The 17,904-nt window shown below is 35.0% G+C and overlaps 2 protein-coding genes and 6 non-coding genes across 8 annotated transcripts; 4 read left to right on the top strand and 4 right to left on the bottom strand.

Moving 5' to 3' along the window:
* Positions 1-48: 48 nt before the first annotated feature.
* Positions 49-1,508, bottom strand: aqp-11 (Aquaporin). The gene is made up of 6 exons (NM_067420.7): positions 1,324-1,508; positions 1,121-1,259; positions 853-1,006; positions 427-571; positions 274-377; positions 49-221 (listed from the first exon to the last, which is right to left on the bottom strand). The coding sequence occupies exons 1-6, from the start codon at positions 1,496-1,498 to the stop codon at positions 99-101; spliced, it is 840 nt and encodes a 279-aa protein (NP_499821.2). The 5' UTR covers positions 1,499-1,508; the 3' UTR covers positions 49-98.
* A 4,489-nt stretch (positions 1,509-5,997) lies between these two features.
* On the top strand, positions 5,998-6,146 carry ZK525.7. The gene has a single exon (NR_052843.1). It is a non-coding gene; the product is annotated as an Unclassified non-coding RNA ZK525.7 (non-coding RNA).
* Positions 6,147-6,948: 802 nt separating this feature from the next.
* flp-15 (FMRF-Like Peptide) lies at positions 6,949-11,388 on the top strand. The gene is made up of 3 exons (NM_067419.4): positions 6,949-7,048; positions 10,732-10,794; positions 11,104-11,388. The coding sequence occupies exons 1-3, from the start codon at positions 6,985-6,987 to the stop codon at positions 11,238-11,240; spliced, it is 264 nt and encodes an 87-aa protein (NP_499820.1). The 5' UTR covers positions 6,949-6,984; the 3' UTR covers positions 11,241-11,388.
* A 1,537-nt stretch (positions 11,389-12,925) lies between these two features.
* Positions 12,926-13,185, bottom strand: ZK525.6. The gene has a single exon (NR_052842.1). It is a non-coding gene; the product is annotated as an Unclassified non-coding RNA ZK525.6 (non-coding RNA).
* Positions 13,186-14,176: 991 nt separating this feature from the next.
* On the bottom strand, positions 14,177-14,273 carry mir-46. The gene has a single exon (NR_002380.2). It is a non-coding gene; the product is annotated as a pre-microRNA mir-46 (primary transcript).
* Positions 14,185-14,268, top strand: ZK525.4. Its single transcript, NR_052840.1, has one exon. It is a non-coding gene; the product is annotated as an Unclassified non-coding RNA ZK525.4 (non-coding RNA).
* A 1,274-nt stretch (positions 14,274-15,547) lies between the features above and the next one.
* Positions 15,548-15,600, bottom strand: ZK525.8. Its single transcript, NR_052838.1, has one exon. It is a non-coding gene; the product is annotated as an Unclassified non-coding RNA ZK525.8 (non-coding RNA).
* On the top strand, positions 15,548-15,600 carry ZK525.5. Its single transcript, NR_052839.1, has one exon. It is a non-coding gene; the product is annotated as an Unclassified non-coding RNA ZK525.5 (non-coding RNA).
* Positions 15,601-17,904: the final 2,304 nt, after the last annotated feature.

Here is a 17,904-nt window from a genome sequence, read left to right as displayed (position 1 = left end):
AAAACCCACAACATTTGAGTTGACAAACCACTGAACCCGAAAATGAGAAAACTAATTCATTTCAAAAATTTTCGGAAATAAAATTAAAAATAAAATAACTATTCATTTTTCTTTGCCCGTTTTTTTTCGGCCTTCTTTTCTTTTGCCGCTTTTTTCTTTGAAGATTCCTCGCCCGTTGAGTCCCAATAGGCAGAAGCCATCCATCCAATTGTTGGAGCAATCTGGATTTTTAAAATCATTAAAGTTCAGTTTTTCATTTTTTGTAAACCTAACCCAATAAACAAGCATATAATTCTCAAAATTGAGCCCACGACATCCGAAGAATAGAGTTGAGGCCACTAGTGGATCCAGTGCCTGGTCTCCAACAAATGTTACAGCTGAAATTAATACCTGCGTACAAAACTTTTAAAATATCAAAAATCCTACTTCCAGTAAAAACAGCAGCCATGAAAAGTGCCGGGAACACAAATCGGACTCGTGAATCACGAGCCTCCGAAGTGGCGCGTGTCAATACGTGACGAACGATGAAAGTTCCGATGAGCTCAATTGCCAAGTGATAGTAAATTGGATACTGTAAGAAGTTGTATGTATATTTGTCCGAACCATGAAAAGCTGTCCGTTTTTTTCCCTGTTGGAAGTATTTTGCCCGCTTTGCCAATTTAGCCTAGACTTTTCCAATTTATTAAACTTTCCAACTTACATTCCGCTTTACATGATCGCCTTATTTTGAAATATTGCCCGACTCTACATATATTCGCAAGCTTTAACCAAGTAGCCACGTTTTGCAATTTTATTATTTTTTACTGTTTATTAGCCCACTTTCGCAAACTTTTGCCCATTCCCTTTACCTACCGGATGATTGAATCCACAGGACTCCATAAGTCCCATGACGTAGGAATGGGCATCAGTGGTACTGTATGCTCGAAGCCAAATTGTTCGGGCAAAGCTAAACGCAAAGTACCCGGCGGTGAACTGAGCGGCAAGAGTTTGGAGGAGCTCCCCGAGCCTGAAAATTTGGAAAATTAGAAAATCGAATTTCAACAATTAATTCAAAAATTTCTTAGTAAAACATTTTCAAAAGCTTTACTTTTCGGGAAGTTAAAGCAGTTCGAAAAAATACCTCAATTTTCCGAAGAGATATTGTTCGATTGGTGCCAGCGGGCTGCAGAATGCAGTTCGGTTGCACAACGCAAAAATGAGACCCGTACTGAAAAGTGTGATGGCGAAAGCTTGACGGCCAAGATATATATCGATTACGGCTGGAAATTAAAGTAATTCATTTTAATTTCAAAAATTTAAAGAAATCCAACAAAAAGCACTGACCATTTTCATAGATAGTAGTGGTCACTTGAAGAGTTCCCAAAAACTCAATAATAAACCTATGAACACTTCCTTTTTTGTCGAATAAGTGATCTGCCACGTGGCGAGCACCTTCGCACACGAGGATTACTGTCAGGTAGTAGATCAAGGCGTCCGTTAGAGGACCCGAGATTTCCATAACTTAAAATCTGAAGGTTCAAAAAAAATATTAGAGTAAGTGACAACAGATATGAATGGTTCATTAAAAATTCGGACGCAAAACTGATACGCAAATACGGTAAAAGCCATGCCGCAATTTTAGGGTAATCGTACAGTCTCTATCTGAAAGTTCGAGGTATTTCTCAAAGTTAAACACTCAAAACTTTTTGTAAGATTATTAAAATTTTCATTAATAAACTTTATGAGCACTATTTTGTCGATTCATAAAATTCAATGAGGAAGGCCAGAACCCCGTGCGTCTCTATTAGAGCTTTAAAATAAAATAAAAAACAAATGGAATGTTTGAAAGATAGGGAAAACGTTCAAAAAAGTACAAAAAACCAAAGACAAAAGGAAATTGTCATCGTCTTTCAGTTGTTTCCGTTTATCAACGGAATGACCAGAAAATGATGATTTTAGAGATAAGAAGAGGTGAACGAGAGAAAATGAAAAATGCGAAAGAGTGTGGAATCACGGAGAGACGCAGGTAGTTGCAGAAATTAATGTTGCAAGTTGGTGGAGCAGAAGGGAGAGCAGGTGTGAGGACATTTGGGAAGGTTGGGAGGTCACTTTTAAATACATGTACCATTGGGAAGAGATCCACAACAGGGGTGTGCGGCAAATCTCAATATTTGCCGAGCACGACAGATTCCGCAAATTTGCCGGGATCGGCAAATTCGGCAAATTTGCGGTGCTTAACAAACTCTGAAAAATTTGGTACTTTTTGATGTTTTTTGGAGCACCAAAACAACTGAATTCTGAACAAAAATCTGGTTTCTAAATGAGTTTCGACTCAATTTTTGTCATTTACTAACTTTTTAGGGACAAAATCAATAGTTTTGATCAAAATTGTATCGTCAAATTTTTGATGTGTGCGGCGAATTTCGAAATTTGCCGAGCTCGGCAAATTCGGCAAATTCGGCAAAAAAAAAACTATTTTTAAGTTCACAGTTTTAAATGCTAATTATTCACTTGAAGATGGAATTAACAAAAAACAAGTATTTTTCCAATTGGCAAATTTTTTATAACTCTGCTTGCCGCAAGATTACCAACAGGTAAGGTTTGCAGTCACGATGCATTTTCTGTCTCCGGTTTTCAAGTCTCTTCGTAGAGTGCTTGTCGCTGTGATTATATTAATTTAAACGCCTCAAACTTTACGAAGAATAGAGCAATTGAATAATTCTAATAAATTTTTTTGGTAAATTTGGTAAATTGGTTGAAGTTCAAATCAAATCAAACATGTAGAAAAATGTGGTATAGAAATATACTGCGAAGAGGATAAGAGAAATAGAGAACGAGACTAACAATTGTTTGTTTTCGGTTCACACGCGGTTTACAGGTTATTCGCACGTTTTCTGTCAATTATCATATTAGTGCAAACATTTATATTCACAAACTTGACGTTGGAAACTTTAGAATTTTCGATGGGCGAAATGTAAGTGGCACATTACATAGAATCTAATTCTGTTGAGAGTTAAGATCTTAAAATATTTCCAACTACCAAACTATGCTCACTGAATTTAATTTGATATTTTTAGTACCTAAAATCTCCAAGGAAGGATACATCTTTAAAAAATAAAAGAAATTAAATTTGCAGTCGAAAAAAAAATTAGGAATTGTCACATCAAATGTCAACTTTTCAAAAGGAACATCACATTTTTCCGCTGACTTTTGGTTTTTTAATTGGGAAAAAATTTAATTCGATTATGGCGAGAGAACCAAGAGGGGAAATGTGGGGAGAGAGAAGGGCGTTTCGGGAAATATAAAAATTTTTTGAAAAAACGGAGGAAATGGAACAATATATATCAATGATAACGGAAGTAACACAAATTTAACACAAACAGTAACACAAACACAAATTACACAAACTTTTTTGCTTTCATCCCGTTGGCAACCTGAAAATACCACCTTTTCTGGAATAGATTTTTACACTTGGACAATCCAAAAAAGAACATTGGTCCCCGTTCCCAGACATCTTCGAAATATAACTTTTATTCTTGTTTTTCACCACTCTCGATTCCTTTGATCACCTAATAAAACATTTATGGTATTGCCGATTTCCCCAAAACTTTTCAAGAATCCAAGTTCGGACTTTTTTTCTAACAATAAGAAAATCACCAGAACAAGTAAAAATAATGAAAATATCATGACGCGGCATTGGTGTAAAATTGGTGTAAAACAAACAAACAAGAGCTGAAAATATACGTGTTATGAAATATTAATGAAAAAAAAATCTAAAAAATGTTTTTGTGGAGTTTTCAGTAAGCAATTTATTGGGTTGCCGAAAATAAATTTTTGGCAACTAGCTACATTTTTGAGAGGTTTCTGGTTTTTCCTACCTTTTTTGGTTTTTTTGGTTGCCGAGTTGAATGCACGAAAATCTAAAAGTTGTGCTTCAAATAAATAATTAAATTAAAAAAGAAATACAACCAATCAATATAGCCGGAAATGCCAAAAGTGGAATAAAAGAATAAAAAGGGAGTTTATTTGGGCACTAATTCAAAAATGGTTTGGTCTTTTCTTAGTTTTTTGCATAATCGAAAAATACATTTGAAAAAATCAGAAAAATGTATCCATTTTTTAAAAGGCACATCGATACTGTTTGTGCCATTTAGGACAAAAAGCTACAAACGCTACTAAACTGCCAAAAATTTATCACTGATTTTAAAGGTTTAGTAGCGCCAGTGGGGAAAGTGTTAAAATTACTCCAATGGTGCCAAAATAACCGAATATCATAATAAAACTTTTCAAAAATGTTTTTATTTACTGTCAAAAAGTGGCAATTACTCAGTTTTTGCCATTCATAATTTTGGAAGTTGACAAAAAAAGTTTATTTCATTTTTTATACTGTAATGTTGTTTTAATTATTGGTATTAAAACATTGTAGGGTTTTTTTTTGTCATTGTGCCAAAACTTTGACCGGAAATTATAAAAAATTGTAATTTTTTGGAGTGTTTTATTATTATATTCGGTTTTTTCGGATTATTATAAGTGCATTTAAACAAAATCCCCACTGGTGCTACTCAGCTTTTATAAATCTGTTTATGCCGTGTTGCCGAGTTTCTGAACTTTCCTCATTTCCCCTTCGTTCTAATAGTAAATCTTCTTGTATACTTTCTTTTTTCGAAAACTGTGCTCGATTTTTCCCACCGAGATTTCCCCAATTCTCCCCTATAACCATTTGTTTTATTTATCACCTAAAATTCGAGATCATATGCTTTTTACCTTCTGACATACTGATTTACGATGACAGATTACATAAACATTCTGACAAGTTGAAAAAATCATAAATTTTCCAAACTTGGCTGGGTCGTGTCTGGAGATTGTAGTGGGTGACGAGGGCGGATGGATACAAAAACAATGTTTGACGTTTTATTTTGTGTTTTGATTTGATCGGGATGAGAAATAGTTCGGTTGCAAATAAAAAAGCTACCGACACCTTGTGGGTTCTGTTTTAAAAATGTCCAATGAGATGTCATCTGGCGAAGTTATAGCCTCTCATGAGAGAAGTTTCTGCGCCTTGCTGCTTCTTGCAGACCTTTGAGATGTCGGCTGGTATAAGTTCTTTTACAAGTGAGTTGAAAAATATTGCAATAACTAACTGAATGCAAAAAACTGGCTCAAAATGTTAGCTTACAACTTTTTTGTAAATCGACGCTGTAAAAAGTTATAGCTCCCAAACCTGTTGGCTAACGTTTTTCAGAAGTGTTTTGAAAAGTTTTCGACTACTAAAATGTACAACAATGTTGGCTAGTAATTTTCATCGGTTGCTATATAGGTTTACAAATACTTTTTCATTTTGCCAGTTGATAATTTTTCAAATAGCAATATCACGGAAGCTGTTGAATGTTGAATATTGAATCTGAATGTTGAAAATCGCCTATATTGCAGGTTTAATTTTGAAACCTACGAGGCGTCTGTTGTTACAACTTGTTACTAGGTTAGGATATTTTTCAATTATCAAAATTTTCAAACTACAATAAAAATATATCATTGAAAAAAAAATGAAGAAAACGGAATTTTAAACACCGAAAAAAAACACTCGCTGAATTAATTCGGCGGGCAGAATTTTAAATTTTTTCCCGAAATCTTGAATTCCGAAAATCTATCCAATATAACGCGGAAAATTTTAAACGGTGTCTTGAATTCTGCCAATATCTCAATTCTGTTTCAAAAAAAAAGCCATTGAGGATTGAGTTATTATCAAAATTTTGTAAAACTTTCAAATTTCGAAATATAATTTTGCTCAATTTTATTTAAGTTGATACTTAAAAATGTATTTAAAAAAAGGTTCCAAGTTTTTCCCCTCAACTTCTCATCTCAACAAACTACAGAAATACCATTTCCACTTTGTTAGTTCCGTTAATTGCATACATAAAAGTCAATTGTCTCTCTGCAATATTGTGCCGGTTTCGTTTGAAATATGACCGAATTATGGATACACACGGGGCTACAGTAACACGACACCATTTTCAAGTGACAACAACTGGTGTAATAATTACCAGGTGTAATTATTGCCGCTCTGAAGTTTTTGGGGATGCGGCGGTCCAATAAGGGGTACTGTACGCTAGGTCACGCCTGTTTCATGGTTCTGAAACTTTGAAGTTATCGTTTTTAATATAATCTGAAAGTTATGAACATAAATTTTTTTTAAAAACAAAGGCTATAGTTGGGTTTTTTTAAATTCGAAGTTCTCGTTAGAAAGGGGTTGTGAATTAGAGTGCCAATCAGGGGTGCGCGGGAATTCTACAAAATGAGACGGTTGGGAATGTTCCCCCGATATTATTCGTTAAAATTTAATGGTACAATATAGAAAATATTTGCATTACTTGAAAATAACTGTTATTTCAGTAAAAAATATTGGAAAAATCTTCAAAAATCGTCTGAATGTTGAAAATTGCCGAAAAATTGACGCCAGTTTTCCACATTCGGACAATTTTTGAACACTTTCTCGGTTGTTATAAGTCAAATAAAAATTAATAGTAGTTTACAGGAAGTGTTCCTAAAGCTGAAATAACCACTCAAAACTCGTTCTTTGCAAAATTTAGTATTTTGTGTCATATCTACTGAATTCAGTCTGCCCCGCTACTTCAAATTTTTATATTGTCAGTTGGTATCACCGGAATCCATTTTTTTTCAAATTTTTTGATATTATCTGCAAAATTAATCTGAAAAATATATAGAATAGTATTTTAAGCGTTGAACTTTTTTGGTCACTTATATATGTGCCAAACTCCTGAATTCGGAGCAAACTTCAAAAGTGGTGTCAGGTTTTGTTGAAAAGTGGTACCTTTTCCCCAATTTCAAAATTTTCATTTCAAAAAATATCAAGTTTCTGACTGCTCATCAATAACTACAGAGCTGCGCAAAGGGCGGAGCTCAGATCCCGCCCTATCTGCTCGTGTGCGCTTTCGCAAGAGCTTTCGGCTCATTTTTTGGAAGAAGGTCTCCCACATACACCTCGTCATGCAGTTCTCCACGCTTATTCGAGTTGCAGTTTTTGCGGTTTTGGCAATTGCTACACTTGCAGGTAAGAGTTGTTGGCTAGATTTGCAAACTGAAAATACGATACGGATTCTATACAATACGAAAAATCAAAAAGATTAGGTTTTTTACGGAGTTTTATACATGTTTGGGTGAGTTGACCAGCTTTAGTTATAACTGCAGGTTTGAGAAGCATAATGGCTGAATAAATAAGTTTTAAAAAATGTATTCTCCGAGTGACGAATTCAAAAACTTATGATACATATCCTCGTGATCCGATTTCCAGCAAACTTGATATTTAGTTTCAAAAGTTTACATCATTTCGACATTCTGACAGGCAAATTGGCGGTTTACTCAAAACAGAGCTCGCCATTTAAGTCAAGTTGAACTTTAGTCAGTCAGATTGTAGATAATAAATCAAAGAAGTATGGAAATTTTTTAGCAACACCCAAATGTAACGGGGGATTATAACAAAAAAATTAACTGTCAAGTTTTTACTTTGGTGAGACTGGAGCAAAAACAAGAAAAACATTTAAAACAAATTGATAATAAATCGACCAAAAAATTCACTATAACTTGCCAGATTTTTTAAAATTGCTTTACTACCCTCAAAATTGTCTGAAAACGCAGACTTCTTAAAAACTTCTCGAAAAAAAAGTTATGACGGCTCAAAAAATGGTCTAAAAACTGTTTTGAAATTACCGTCAAATTTTGGGTATAAAATTTAGTTATCATGCGTTATCAACTCGATTTAGTAAGCCAATAGACGAAGAAATTTGGTAAAAATGTTTAAAATCTTTTGGTCCATCGACTTTAAAATAACTAAATCGAGTTGAAAAGGCAAAATAATTACATATACTCATATACTCAAAATTTGGCGGTGATTTAAAACAATGTTATCAGCCGCTGCGACATTGACAATTCCGTCAAATTTCAAATTTTGACTAATATTAGGCCCTTTTTTGAGCCGTATAACTATTTTTTTGAGAAGTTTTCATGAAGTTTCATTATGAAATTCGGGTGTTGTCAGACAATTTTGAGTCTAATAAAGCAATAAAAAACATTTTTACAAGTTATTTGTTACCAGTTACATTGTAACTGGTAACAAATTTTTGACAGCTCTAAAATTATAAATATATAATTTCAAAATTTCGATGACATCACCCTACCGTAACCCTGTCAGTTTTGATCCATTCCTCCATCATTTCTTGTCATTTCCTAATTCCACTTTCTTTGTTCTTTTCCCATTTGTCATTCAACAATCCCCTCCCTTACTCCTCCGCTTGTGTAGTTTAGTAGTAAAATTTTTGGAAAAATTCTGACTTTACGGATCACTGGGCTCCGGAAGTGAAAAGGTAAGGGTTTAGAAGTCAGAAAACTGAAGTTTTTAGATTTGTAAGTGGAAAAGTGCAAAAGATCGTTAAAATGTTTAAATCGGTTGTAAACGATGATGAAATTGATTTTGAAAGTCGCAAAACATTTTCGACAGCTTGAAATAGTGCCGGAAGCTGATAGTTTTTCCAAAAGCGTCGAAATTTGCAAAAAAAAACATCAAAAACTGTTTAAAAGTTTCAAAAATTTGCCAAAAGTTCATGAAAAGCCGAAGAGCTAGCGAAAATTAGTCAAGAGTTTTAGGAATATTCCAAAAATTGCCAAATTTTTAAAGACATTATTTTAAAAGCTGCCGAATTTTTTTGTGAGGATTTGATGATTGATCAAGAGTTTGGGCAAATTTCAAAATTCTTATAATTTTTCAAAAATTGTTTTCATTTTTTATAGAATATCGGTAATTTTGAAAAGTATTATTGCCGAATTTCGTGCAACAACTATTTTTAAGACAAAATTCAAATTATTTGAGATTTACAAGTTGCCAAAGAACCGTAGATAAAAATTTTATAATTCCTATTTCAAAATCAAAATGTCTCTAGTCTAAGGTGTAAGGGATTAAAACTTCCCACTAAAACTTCCAAATTTGTCACCACCCACGCCCGTCTACATAGTAGTGTCTTCTTCTTCTTCTTGTTTTGTCATAATATGTACACATGTATCAACCATAAAGAGGAGCCATTTGCATCGATTTTCATTCATTTCCACACTCCAGGGTCTAACTTTGGTAAGGTTTTATTGGCGGTGCACGTCCACTGGGGGTCGTCAGGCGATTAGTTTGAAAGTTTGAAACCAATGAGCAACACATGGGGCTCGCTTTATTTTGGAAACCTTTAGGAATGATGATGGTTGTGTATTTGAAAATGGGCTGGGGATTTTAATTTTAACAATTTAAAACGCAAGCGGCTAATTTCAAAAGTTAACATTTAAAAGTTAATTATTTTCACTGATCACGAAATTCTTTTGACACAATTTGAGGTTACTGGACAAAATTTTTGCCTTTTGGTACTAAAATTATCAGACGTCGATGATTGACCAAAAATTAGTTTTTTAGACCACAGATTTCAATATTATCAGTATTTTGAAATGCGATTAATTTTCCCAAGAAAATTTAATTAACAACACGATTTTATATTGTTCAAATTTTTTTAGAATTGCAAGTGTAGCAATTAATTTTTTTTTAATTTTAAACTAATATGTCATTTGTTTATTCCAAAATTGAGTTCCAGACGCTGCGACAGCGAGAAGATGGCAAAAATGTTTGATTTTAGCAGAAAATGAGCCTTTTTTCCAGAACTTTGAACTCGTTATAACTTTTTTGAAAAATGTTTAAAACGTTTCATACGAAATTCGGTAGTTTTGGGTCATTTTGGATCTAAAAAACAAAGTCTCGGATTTCGGTACTCCACCGTTAAACATTTATACCGAAGCAAGATAAAATAGGCATAGCAGCAGACTACAAAATTAGAGAGAAAACATTAGAGAGAATTGCAAAAAAATTTCAGTTGACAATAGTTTGATAAACTATTGAAGTTGGTTAAGAATTATTTATACTTTCAAAAAAAAGTTCGTCACACAAACCCGTTACCTAAAAATTCCAAAAACTCAGCTAGTCAAACAAAACGAGCTTCCTTGTCTAATTTATTCTTTTGTTCTTTTCTCTCACTTTGATAATGAAAACTTGACAAATTCTTCGTTTTTTTTCGAGAGCATCACGTTTATGCAGATGAGGGGGTAGATGTTTGAGATGAGTGATAAAAGATTGAATATTTTATGAAAAAAAAAGTTGGGGGAGATTTTTCTTTTTTTGGGTGCTGAGGTCAAACGGGGCAACATTCAAAATTTTGAGATTCTTTCCCAAAAAAGTACTACTAAACTGCCGGAATTGTCGAAAGTTTACCAAAGCTTTTGTCAAAAATTGTCTGATTGATTTTCCAGCAAATTTTCATTTTTTCAATTGAAATTTTTAAACAGAGTGTAGAAATTTCAAAATTTTGGCACAAAATGCATCTCAAATTACCAGAAGACAAAACAAAAAAATTGTGCCAAAAGTTTCACACGGCGTCCATTCGAATTATTTATGGAAAAATGATATGTACGTGTGTCGGAAGTGGGTTTCATGTGAGAATTTTTGTGAATTTTAAACAAATATTTAGAAAGTGGAAAATGAGAAAAAAAAAACGTCACTTTATAAATAAACTTGAAAGGATTCAGAAGGAATTTGATATTTCCAAGATTGGAACAATGGGAATTAAAAACTAATAAGTAGTAATTAAAAGCTCAAACTATGACTTTCAAATGAACCAAAATTTCAAAAAAAAAACAAGCATTCTAAAATTGCAGATTACGACGACAATTCGGTCGGAACAATCCCAGTGGCTGTTGATTTGGACTACTTTTCCAATTGTAAGCTTTTGAATTGTTAACTTAAAAAATGAAAATCACAAAGTTTTAAAACATTTGTTTATTCAAAACTTTTCGATCTCTTAAGTTTCTAAAAAGATATCAGCATTTCAAAAAATGTTCAGAAATACATTTTATCGCTGAATTCAAGTGAGAATACCATTTTGAAAATTAATACTTTTAAAAACATTTATAACAAATAAGTTTTCTATCTATTTTCAGTTAAAACTTTTTTATATCTCAAACGGTTTGATTGCTTTTTAACCTACCAATTTTTTTATGTTTGGTGACCACTTTATGCTAAATTTTCAGACGTAAAGAAAGGCGGACCCCAGGGACCACTTCGATTCGGAAAACGACGTGGACCATCTGGACCTCTCCGTTTTGGAAAGCGATCATCATTCCACGTGGCACCTGCTGCTGAAGACGTCGCGTCGTGGTACCAGTAAATAATTTGGAGAGCGGTCATTTTCTTGCCAACAACTTTTTTCTCCCCGATTCCGTTCCCCCGTTTTTCCATCCCTCACCTGACTGTGCTGCATGTGTTTCTATGAAATAAATAAGATGATTGGTTAATAAAATATGTTTTCAAGTTAATTATATTATTATTATTATTATTATATCATTATCGATGAACTTATAACAATTTTCAGAAAATGTCTGTCAAATGGATGAAAGTTTTGATATTCTTTATTTCGAGTAGTCGGCAACCAGCAAATTTCTAACTTTGAAATCGTGTTAACTCTGTAAACAGGGTGCACGGCAATTGCTTATTGCCGAAAATTCACAAAACCGACAATTGCCAAAGTTGCCAATTGCCGGAGATTTTGAAACCCAGCAATTGCCGAAATTGCCGATTGCTGAAATTCAGAATCGCCGGAAATATAAATTCGATACTTTTTGTAGATTTACGAAACTCAACATGAATTTTAATGGACAATTTTCTCTTTTCAAGCTCGGCATGATTTAATCCTTGAATGAAAATCGGCAATTTCGGCAATTACCAAAATTTCCGATTACCGCGCACCCATGTCTGTAACTAATGAACTATTGATCATTGAACTTTGGAAACTCAGAAAATTGAAAATGGTCGATGTTTTATTTTCTGAAACTCTTTTTTTTCTGAACTAATCGAGAAGCCCCAATTGTGATTTCTAGCTGAATTTCTGATTCTCAAAACCCATTTTTTTCGAATTTTGTTTTTCAAACTTCGGGTCTTGGCAACCTGGAATTTACCAAAATGTGTATTTTCAGCACCCCCGCAAACCGAAAATTGCTAACTCGAACATTCGGAATCACAACACTCAGGTTTAAAATTTCGGACTCACTGAAATTTTTGGGCAGCTCGGCAATCTGAAAAATGGAATGAACGGCAACTCGGCACCAGGTCTCCCTGATCAGAACATTAATGTCACTGTTATTCACATTTGCATGTACATATGGGAATGTCTCAATTAATATTATAAAACGGGGGGGGGGGGGGGGGGGGGGAGTAGAAGATGAATGGAGAGAAGAGAAGAGTGTTTCCCCCTTCTTTTTTCGGACTACTTCACACCTTTCTAACGAACTGTACAAACATTGGAAACAAGAAGAAGGAAACTACCGCATTGCCGCAGATCGACAAAATGTTTCCGTTCTTAATTGAGTACCGTAGCCCTTTTACGGGGTGCTACAACACCTATTCAGGTTTTTGGCACGTATTTAACACAATTCGGGAGTTTAATCAAAATAGTTACCAACTCATCACATACGTTGTCGGGAAAGAGTGTATGCACTTTTATTGTAATTTTGCTATTTTTCAAACAGTTTCCATAGATTACAAATTATTTGGCGTTAGCTTCTCGTTCAAGTTTGGCCCGAAAATATTAGCTTAGATCAAAATTAGCAAAATTTGAACAAACGTTGCGCATTACTTTGGAAACTTGCAAATACTCTGCTGCGCCGAATTTCAGAAAAAGTTTTATTCAACCATTGGAATTGATCGCAACGCAAGAAAACTTTTGGTCGAAGTTTGAAAAAAATTGGGTCAATCTTGGGAGCATCCAAATTTTTTTTATTGCTAAAGTTTACGTACATATAACTCAGAGACACATCAAAATTCTTTAAAAAATTCAGTTATTTTTTTTCTATTGTGGTAACTGTTTATAGAATTTTATAACAAAATTCATTTTACATAGTATCATTTTTGAAATAAAACAAAAAAGTTGGCATTTTCGCAATTATTTCCAACCCTTTTCCATCCGAAATAGTTCAGAAATCTTCCAAAATCTTCATCCATTATGTTCATTTCCCAGATATAAATCAGGTCGCCGTTACTTAATGAATGAGTTAATCAGGCGTGAAATAAATTTGCGAAAAACGAAGAAAAGGTGCTGCTGCTAGTGATGATGATGGAATAATGATGACTCAAGGACATTTTTGCCAAAAAAAGCAAAAGCTTTTCTTTTTTGGAATTTTTTTGACACAAATCTGATATTTTTGCTCTGAAAAGGAAAAAATCAAACAATTATCAAAAATTGCCTGCTTTTTAGAAAATTTGTGAAAACTGCCGAGTACTGTAGAATATTGCAGATGTTTGTAGAAAGTTATCGGAAAATATGTTGTAAAAAGTTGTAAAAAGTTGCCACATACTAAAAAAAAAGATAAACGTTGTCGAAAGTTGCGCAGAACAGTTAAGACTTTTAGGGCTCTAAAACAGGAGGGTGCGACAAATTTGCCGCAAATTTACCGTTTACCGAGCACGGAAAATGATTTAAAAGCAGATTTGCCGAATTTGCCGAGCACGGCAAAGTTTCGAAATTTGCCGCACACCCCTGGTCAAAAAGTCACCAAGTGTTATAGAAAGTTGCAGAAAATTGTAGAATGTCGGCTAAAACTGAAGAAATGCCAAAAGCTCATGGAAGTTCCTAAAAAAATAAATTTGGAACCTTTTAACGAAGTATGCGTCAAAGAAAACTTGACCACATTTTGAAAGTTAAGAAAAATAACTCGAAAGTTTAAGATTATCTACAATTTAAAAGTTAGTTCTCAACCTTAATTCGAAAATTCTCCGACCAAATTTATAAAACAATAAAAAAATCGGCGTGTCTGAACTCTGTGACACACTATTTTATGGTTTTAGTGTCCTTCTTTTTTACAATCGGATCTGTTAAAAAGAAGTAGTAAAAAGGGAACAAATGGTCATTGAAGGAACTTTTTTAGGTTGCCATCGCTTCATAAAACACGTCACACCTTTGGAATAAGCGAAGATTTTAAGAATTGTTTTCAAATTTAGAGTTTCGGAACTTTCAATATTTTAATGTGAACTTTTCGATTAAAAACTCCTCGAAATAAAATTCATTCAAATTATTTTTTTTTGCAAAATATTATATTAAAACAAAATACCATTGACCGGATCATCTGAAGAGAGCGACTCCATGACAGCACACAACGACTCGTGGTCTTGAACTGTCAATAGACGGCTCTCTTCAGCTTCACCTCAGCAGTTTGGACCCTTACCTTCAACTTTTCGTTCAAAATACATAGGAAAATACAATTAAATAGGGAATAGGTGAGAAAAGAAAAGTAGTTGGAAGGTGAGACATTGAATGAATGGCTGAAGACCCCCTCCCGCGCACGGTCTGCAGGAGAAGTAGGCGGAGCCGCACGGAGAGGGGCGTGGCGAGTTAACAAGCGTGGCGAGTGCAGGAAAACGAAAAACGGAGATTACCTGGAATACGGTATCTCCGGAATAGGGGGTTCCAGTTTTTGAAGGGTTAAGCTCGATGTGCCCAAAGTGCTGAAAAATGTGCATAAATAAAAAACTGCCAAAATCTATGTAAATGAACCGAAAATTGTTACACGGTAGCCGGAAATTGCTCACGGTTTTTAGAAGTGCATACAGCAGTTGCCGAAAATAATAAGAATAGGCGGAGAAATACGCAAGTTGCCAATGGTATCCAAATCAAGACTAGGCGGAAAATTTTACTGTTGACAAATTCCGCAAATCGGTAAATTGCCGGTTTGTCGATATACCGAACATTTTCATTTTCGGCGCATCGCCGATTTGCCGATTTGCCGGAGATTTCCAATTCCGGCAATTTGCCGGTTTGTTGATTTGCCGACGATTTTCATTTTCGGCAATATGCCGATTTGCCGATTTGGGAAAGATGTTCATTTTCGGCGAATTGCCGATTTGCCGTTTGCCGGAAACGTTTAGAGGGATTTTTTTTTATAAAACGGAAACACTCAAGCAGTATCTGTGAATTTTTTTCCCGTTTTCTTTAGATATTTTTAGAGAATTTGCTTACTTTTCAAAAAATTTTTTTTTTTAAACATTCATAGGATGCGTACAATTTTGCCGATTGAAATTGAAATTTTGAAAAAAAGTGCAAAGCCACAATTTGCCGAAAAATTTGCCGGTTTGCCGATTTGCCGGAAAAAAGGCGTTTGCCACCCCACCCCTGATTCAAATATAAGCAAAGATTCCGACAATGGCGAAAGAATTGCCGAAATCTGATTAAAATTACAAAACAATCACCGAAAACTGGCGAAAGTTGCCGAAATGTTAGAAAATAGCTTGAAAAATTCTTAAAAATGCAGAAATTTTTTTAAAAATTTTCAGGACTAGTTCATTAATTTTTACCTGATTTTTTACATTTTTTTCAATACCCTCTTCTGTCGGTATTCTGAAACCAAAGAAAAGAAAAAACGGGGGGAACGAAATTAGAAAGCTTTCTTTTTTTCTATCCGTTCACCACCACCGCCTCTTCACAGGCACTCCACCCCATCGATCACAGTCGTCGATAAGTTTTGATTGACGAGTACATCCACGTTGTTGAAGATTAGAAGGCGCGATTAAAATGGGACAGGGCGACTGAAGATATAGGAAGAGGTCGTAGTGTTGAAAAGTTCGAGAGTGTGCAGACAGAAGTATTGTTCCATGAATTTCATGGATTCAAATATGGTATTATCTAATTTTTACTAAGGTAGCCATTAGAGTCACAAATAGTATGTCATAAGCATGATGGAGGTCAAAGTGACCAGTTTCAAGATGTGCAGGTAAATGTTGGCGCGATAAATATCGTGGGTCGTAAATATGGTTCCAAAAAATTCTTGTAGTTTTATATCGAGCACTAGGAACTTGCACTTATGGTGCCATTACCTCATACATGTCGACTTAAGTGTAAGTGTGTGGAGTTAAATCTATGGTACGAACGTTCATGGATCGTCAGGAAGCAATGATAGAACGTCTCAATATCACTATGAAAAAATACAAATCAGTATCATGGGTACTTTCACACAGAGTTAATGTTCACTTGAATGCTGAATTCATGAAAATATGGGCTTTTCACCTACAACCGTGACATTCAAAACAGAGTACTTGGTTGCTCAACTTGTTATGGTTCAATGCAATTTTCTACTCATATTCTAAGGCTTCTATTCTAACTCAGAAGCATCAAGGCTTCCGTGGTATCATGGGTATTTAGGCTCGTGAATTGGGTGGCTCTATATGAGCTTAGATTATTATTATTATTATTATGAGTTATATGGTACAATTTGTATTCCTGCCCACCATATCGTCTAAAACATCAAAAACCAGCGGATTCTTTTCAAGTCTAGACACTTCATGTTTCTTCAATCATCTTTTCATTTTTCTATTTGACTTTCTTTTTGTGGTGGTTCCTGACTGACTGGTGCTGCTTTTGTAAATGAAAACGGAAGGGGCCCCGTCCGGGCGGGCGGGCGAGAAGTGCGAAATGGAAGAGAGCGGGAGAGATCGATGAACGACGACACAACACAAAAAAGTGGTTGAATGAATGAAAAACGGACGGTTGGAAAGAAAAAGGGAGTGATGGAATTGAATGAGTGAGTGCACAGTGTACACATGTAATACAAAAGGCTGGTGGAAATGAGAGAGCGAGAGAGTGAGAGCGTTCCAAAGAAACAGCGAGCTAGGTGATGAAAGTGTGCAGCTGTTTGGGTAGCCATCAATGGGAATACAGGGTGTCTGGCTTATGGAAGGCCGACTTATGATTTTGAACACAATTTCGGCAATTGCCGAAATTGCCGATTGCCTATTGCCGAAAATTTCCAAGACCGGCACTTGCCGAAATTGCCGATTACCGATTGCCGGAAATTTCCGAAACCGGTAATTGCCGAATTTGCCGATTGCCGAAAATTTCCCCAACCGGCAATTGCCAAAATTGCCGAAAATTTCCAAACCCGAAAATTGCCGAAATTGCCGAAAATTTCCAAAACCGGTAATTGCCGATATTAACGATTGCCGGAAATTTCCGATAGCTGCACACCCTTGATTAACGACTTCGAGCACATTTCTGAAGTTTTCATTAATTAACACAATTTATTTGCAATTTTCGGGAACTCTTCACATATTTTATGTACAATACCATGTAAAAGTTCTCAAGAACAGGAGATTTTCGAGTCGGTCACGGTGTGAAGAGACCTTGGTTATATCTTTCTTTTACCCCTTCCTTCTCTTTCCTAATTGCCACATTTATAGTCTATTTGTGTCTGGGCGCACTCCTAATTTGATATATTATTTCTCTGTAAGACAGTCTCTGTTAATGGTTGGCCGCAATAAGCGGGAATCTCGAATAAAAGATTGGAAGAACGATGAAGGCGAAGAGGATACGTTGTGAGTGGAATTGGGAGAAAAGGGAGCGGCAACTCGGTTGCCGACATTTTCAGCTTTCGGCAAGTCCGATAGTTACCGTTCTCCAAAAACTTTGAAATTCTGTCGGGCTTATATAGACAAGAAAGACGATAGGCAATCAGTGAAGACCATGTTCAGATCTTCCTGAAGATTGTTGTTTAAGTTTTTCATATAAAAACAGACCTACTTCCAGAAAGAATTCTGAGAAAGTATATAATTTTAAAAGGATATTAATGCTGCATAAATGTTTTGCAAATTATGTATTACTCTGTTGGAGAAAATGTGGTTTAAACCAGGGGTGCGCGGCAATCGGAAATTTCGGCAATTGCCGGTTTTGGAAATTTCCGGCAATCGGCAATTTTTGCAGTTGGGCGAAATTGCCGAAAGTTCGAATGCCGCGCACCCCTGGTTTAAACGTTCAAAGATCTTGTTACTCAACAGTTGATTTTATTAAATTG

The sequence above is a fragment of the Caenorhabditis elegans genome, chromosome III (assembly GCF_000002985.6).
Source record: "Caenorhabditis elegans chromosome III".
Lineage (NCBI taxonomy): Eukaryota > Metazoa > Nematoda > Chromadorea > Rhabditida > Rhabditidae > Caenorhabditis > Caenorhabditis elegans.
This window is presented reverse-complemented; position numbering and strand designations above follow the sequence as displayed.

Bases quoted from the DNA above. Each gene is read 5' to 3' on its own strand.
- aqp-11 (NM_067420.7), bottom strand. From the start codon at position 1,498: ATGGAAATCTCGGGTCCTCTAACGGACGCCTTGATCTACTACCTGACA. The intron at 572-852 runs GTAGGTAAAGGG...AACTTCTTACAG, and splicing joins CCTGTGGATTCAATCATCCG to TATCCAATTTACTATCACTT. The intron at 222-273 runs GTTAGGTTTACA...TTAAAAATCCAG, and splicing joins ATTATATGCTTGTTTATTGG to ATTGCTCCAACAATTGGATG.
- flp-15 (NM_067419.4), top strand. From the start codon at position 6,985: ATGCAGTTCTCCACGCTTATTCGAGTTGCAGTTTTTGCGGTTTTGGCA. The intron at 7,049-10,731 runs GTAAGAGTTGTT...CTAAAATTGCAG, and splicing joins GGCAATTGCTACACTTGCAG to ATTACGACGACAATTCGGTC. The intron at 10,795-11,103 runs GTAAGCTTTTGA...CTAAATTTTCAG, and splicing joins TTTGGACTACTTTTCCAATT to ACGTAAAGAAAGGCGGACCC.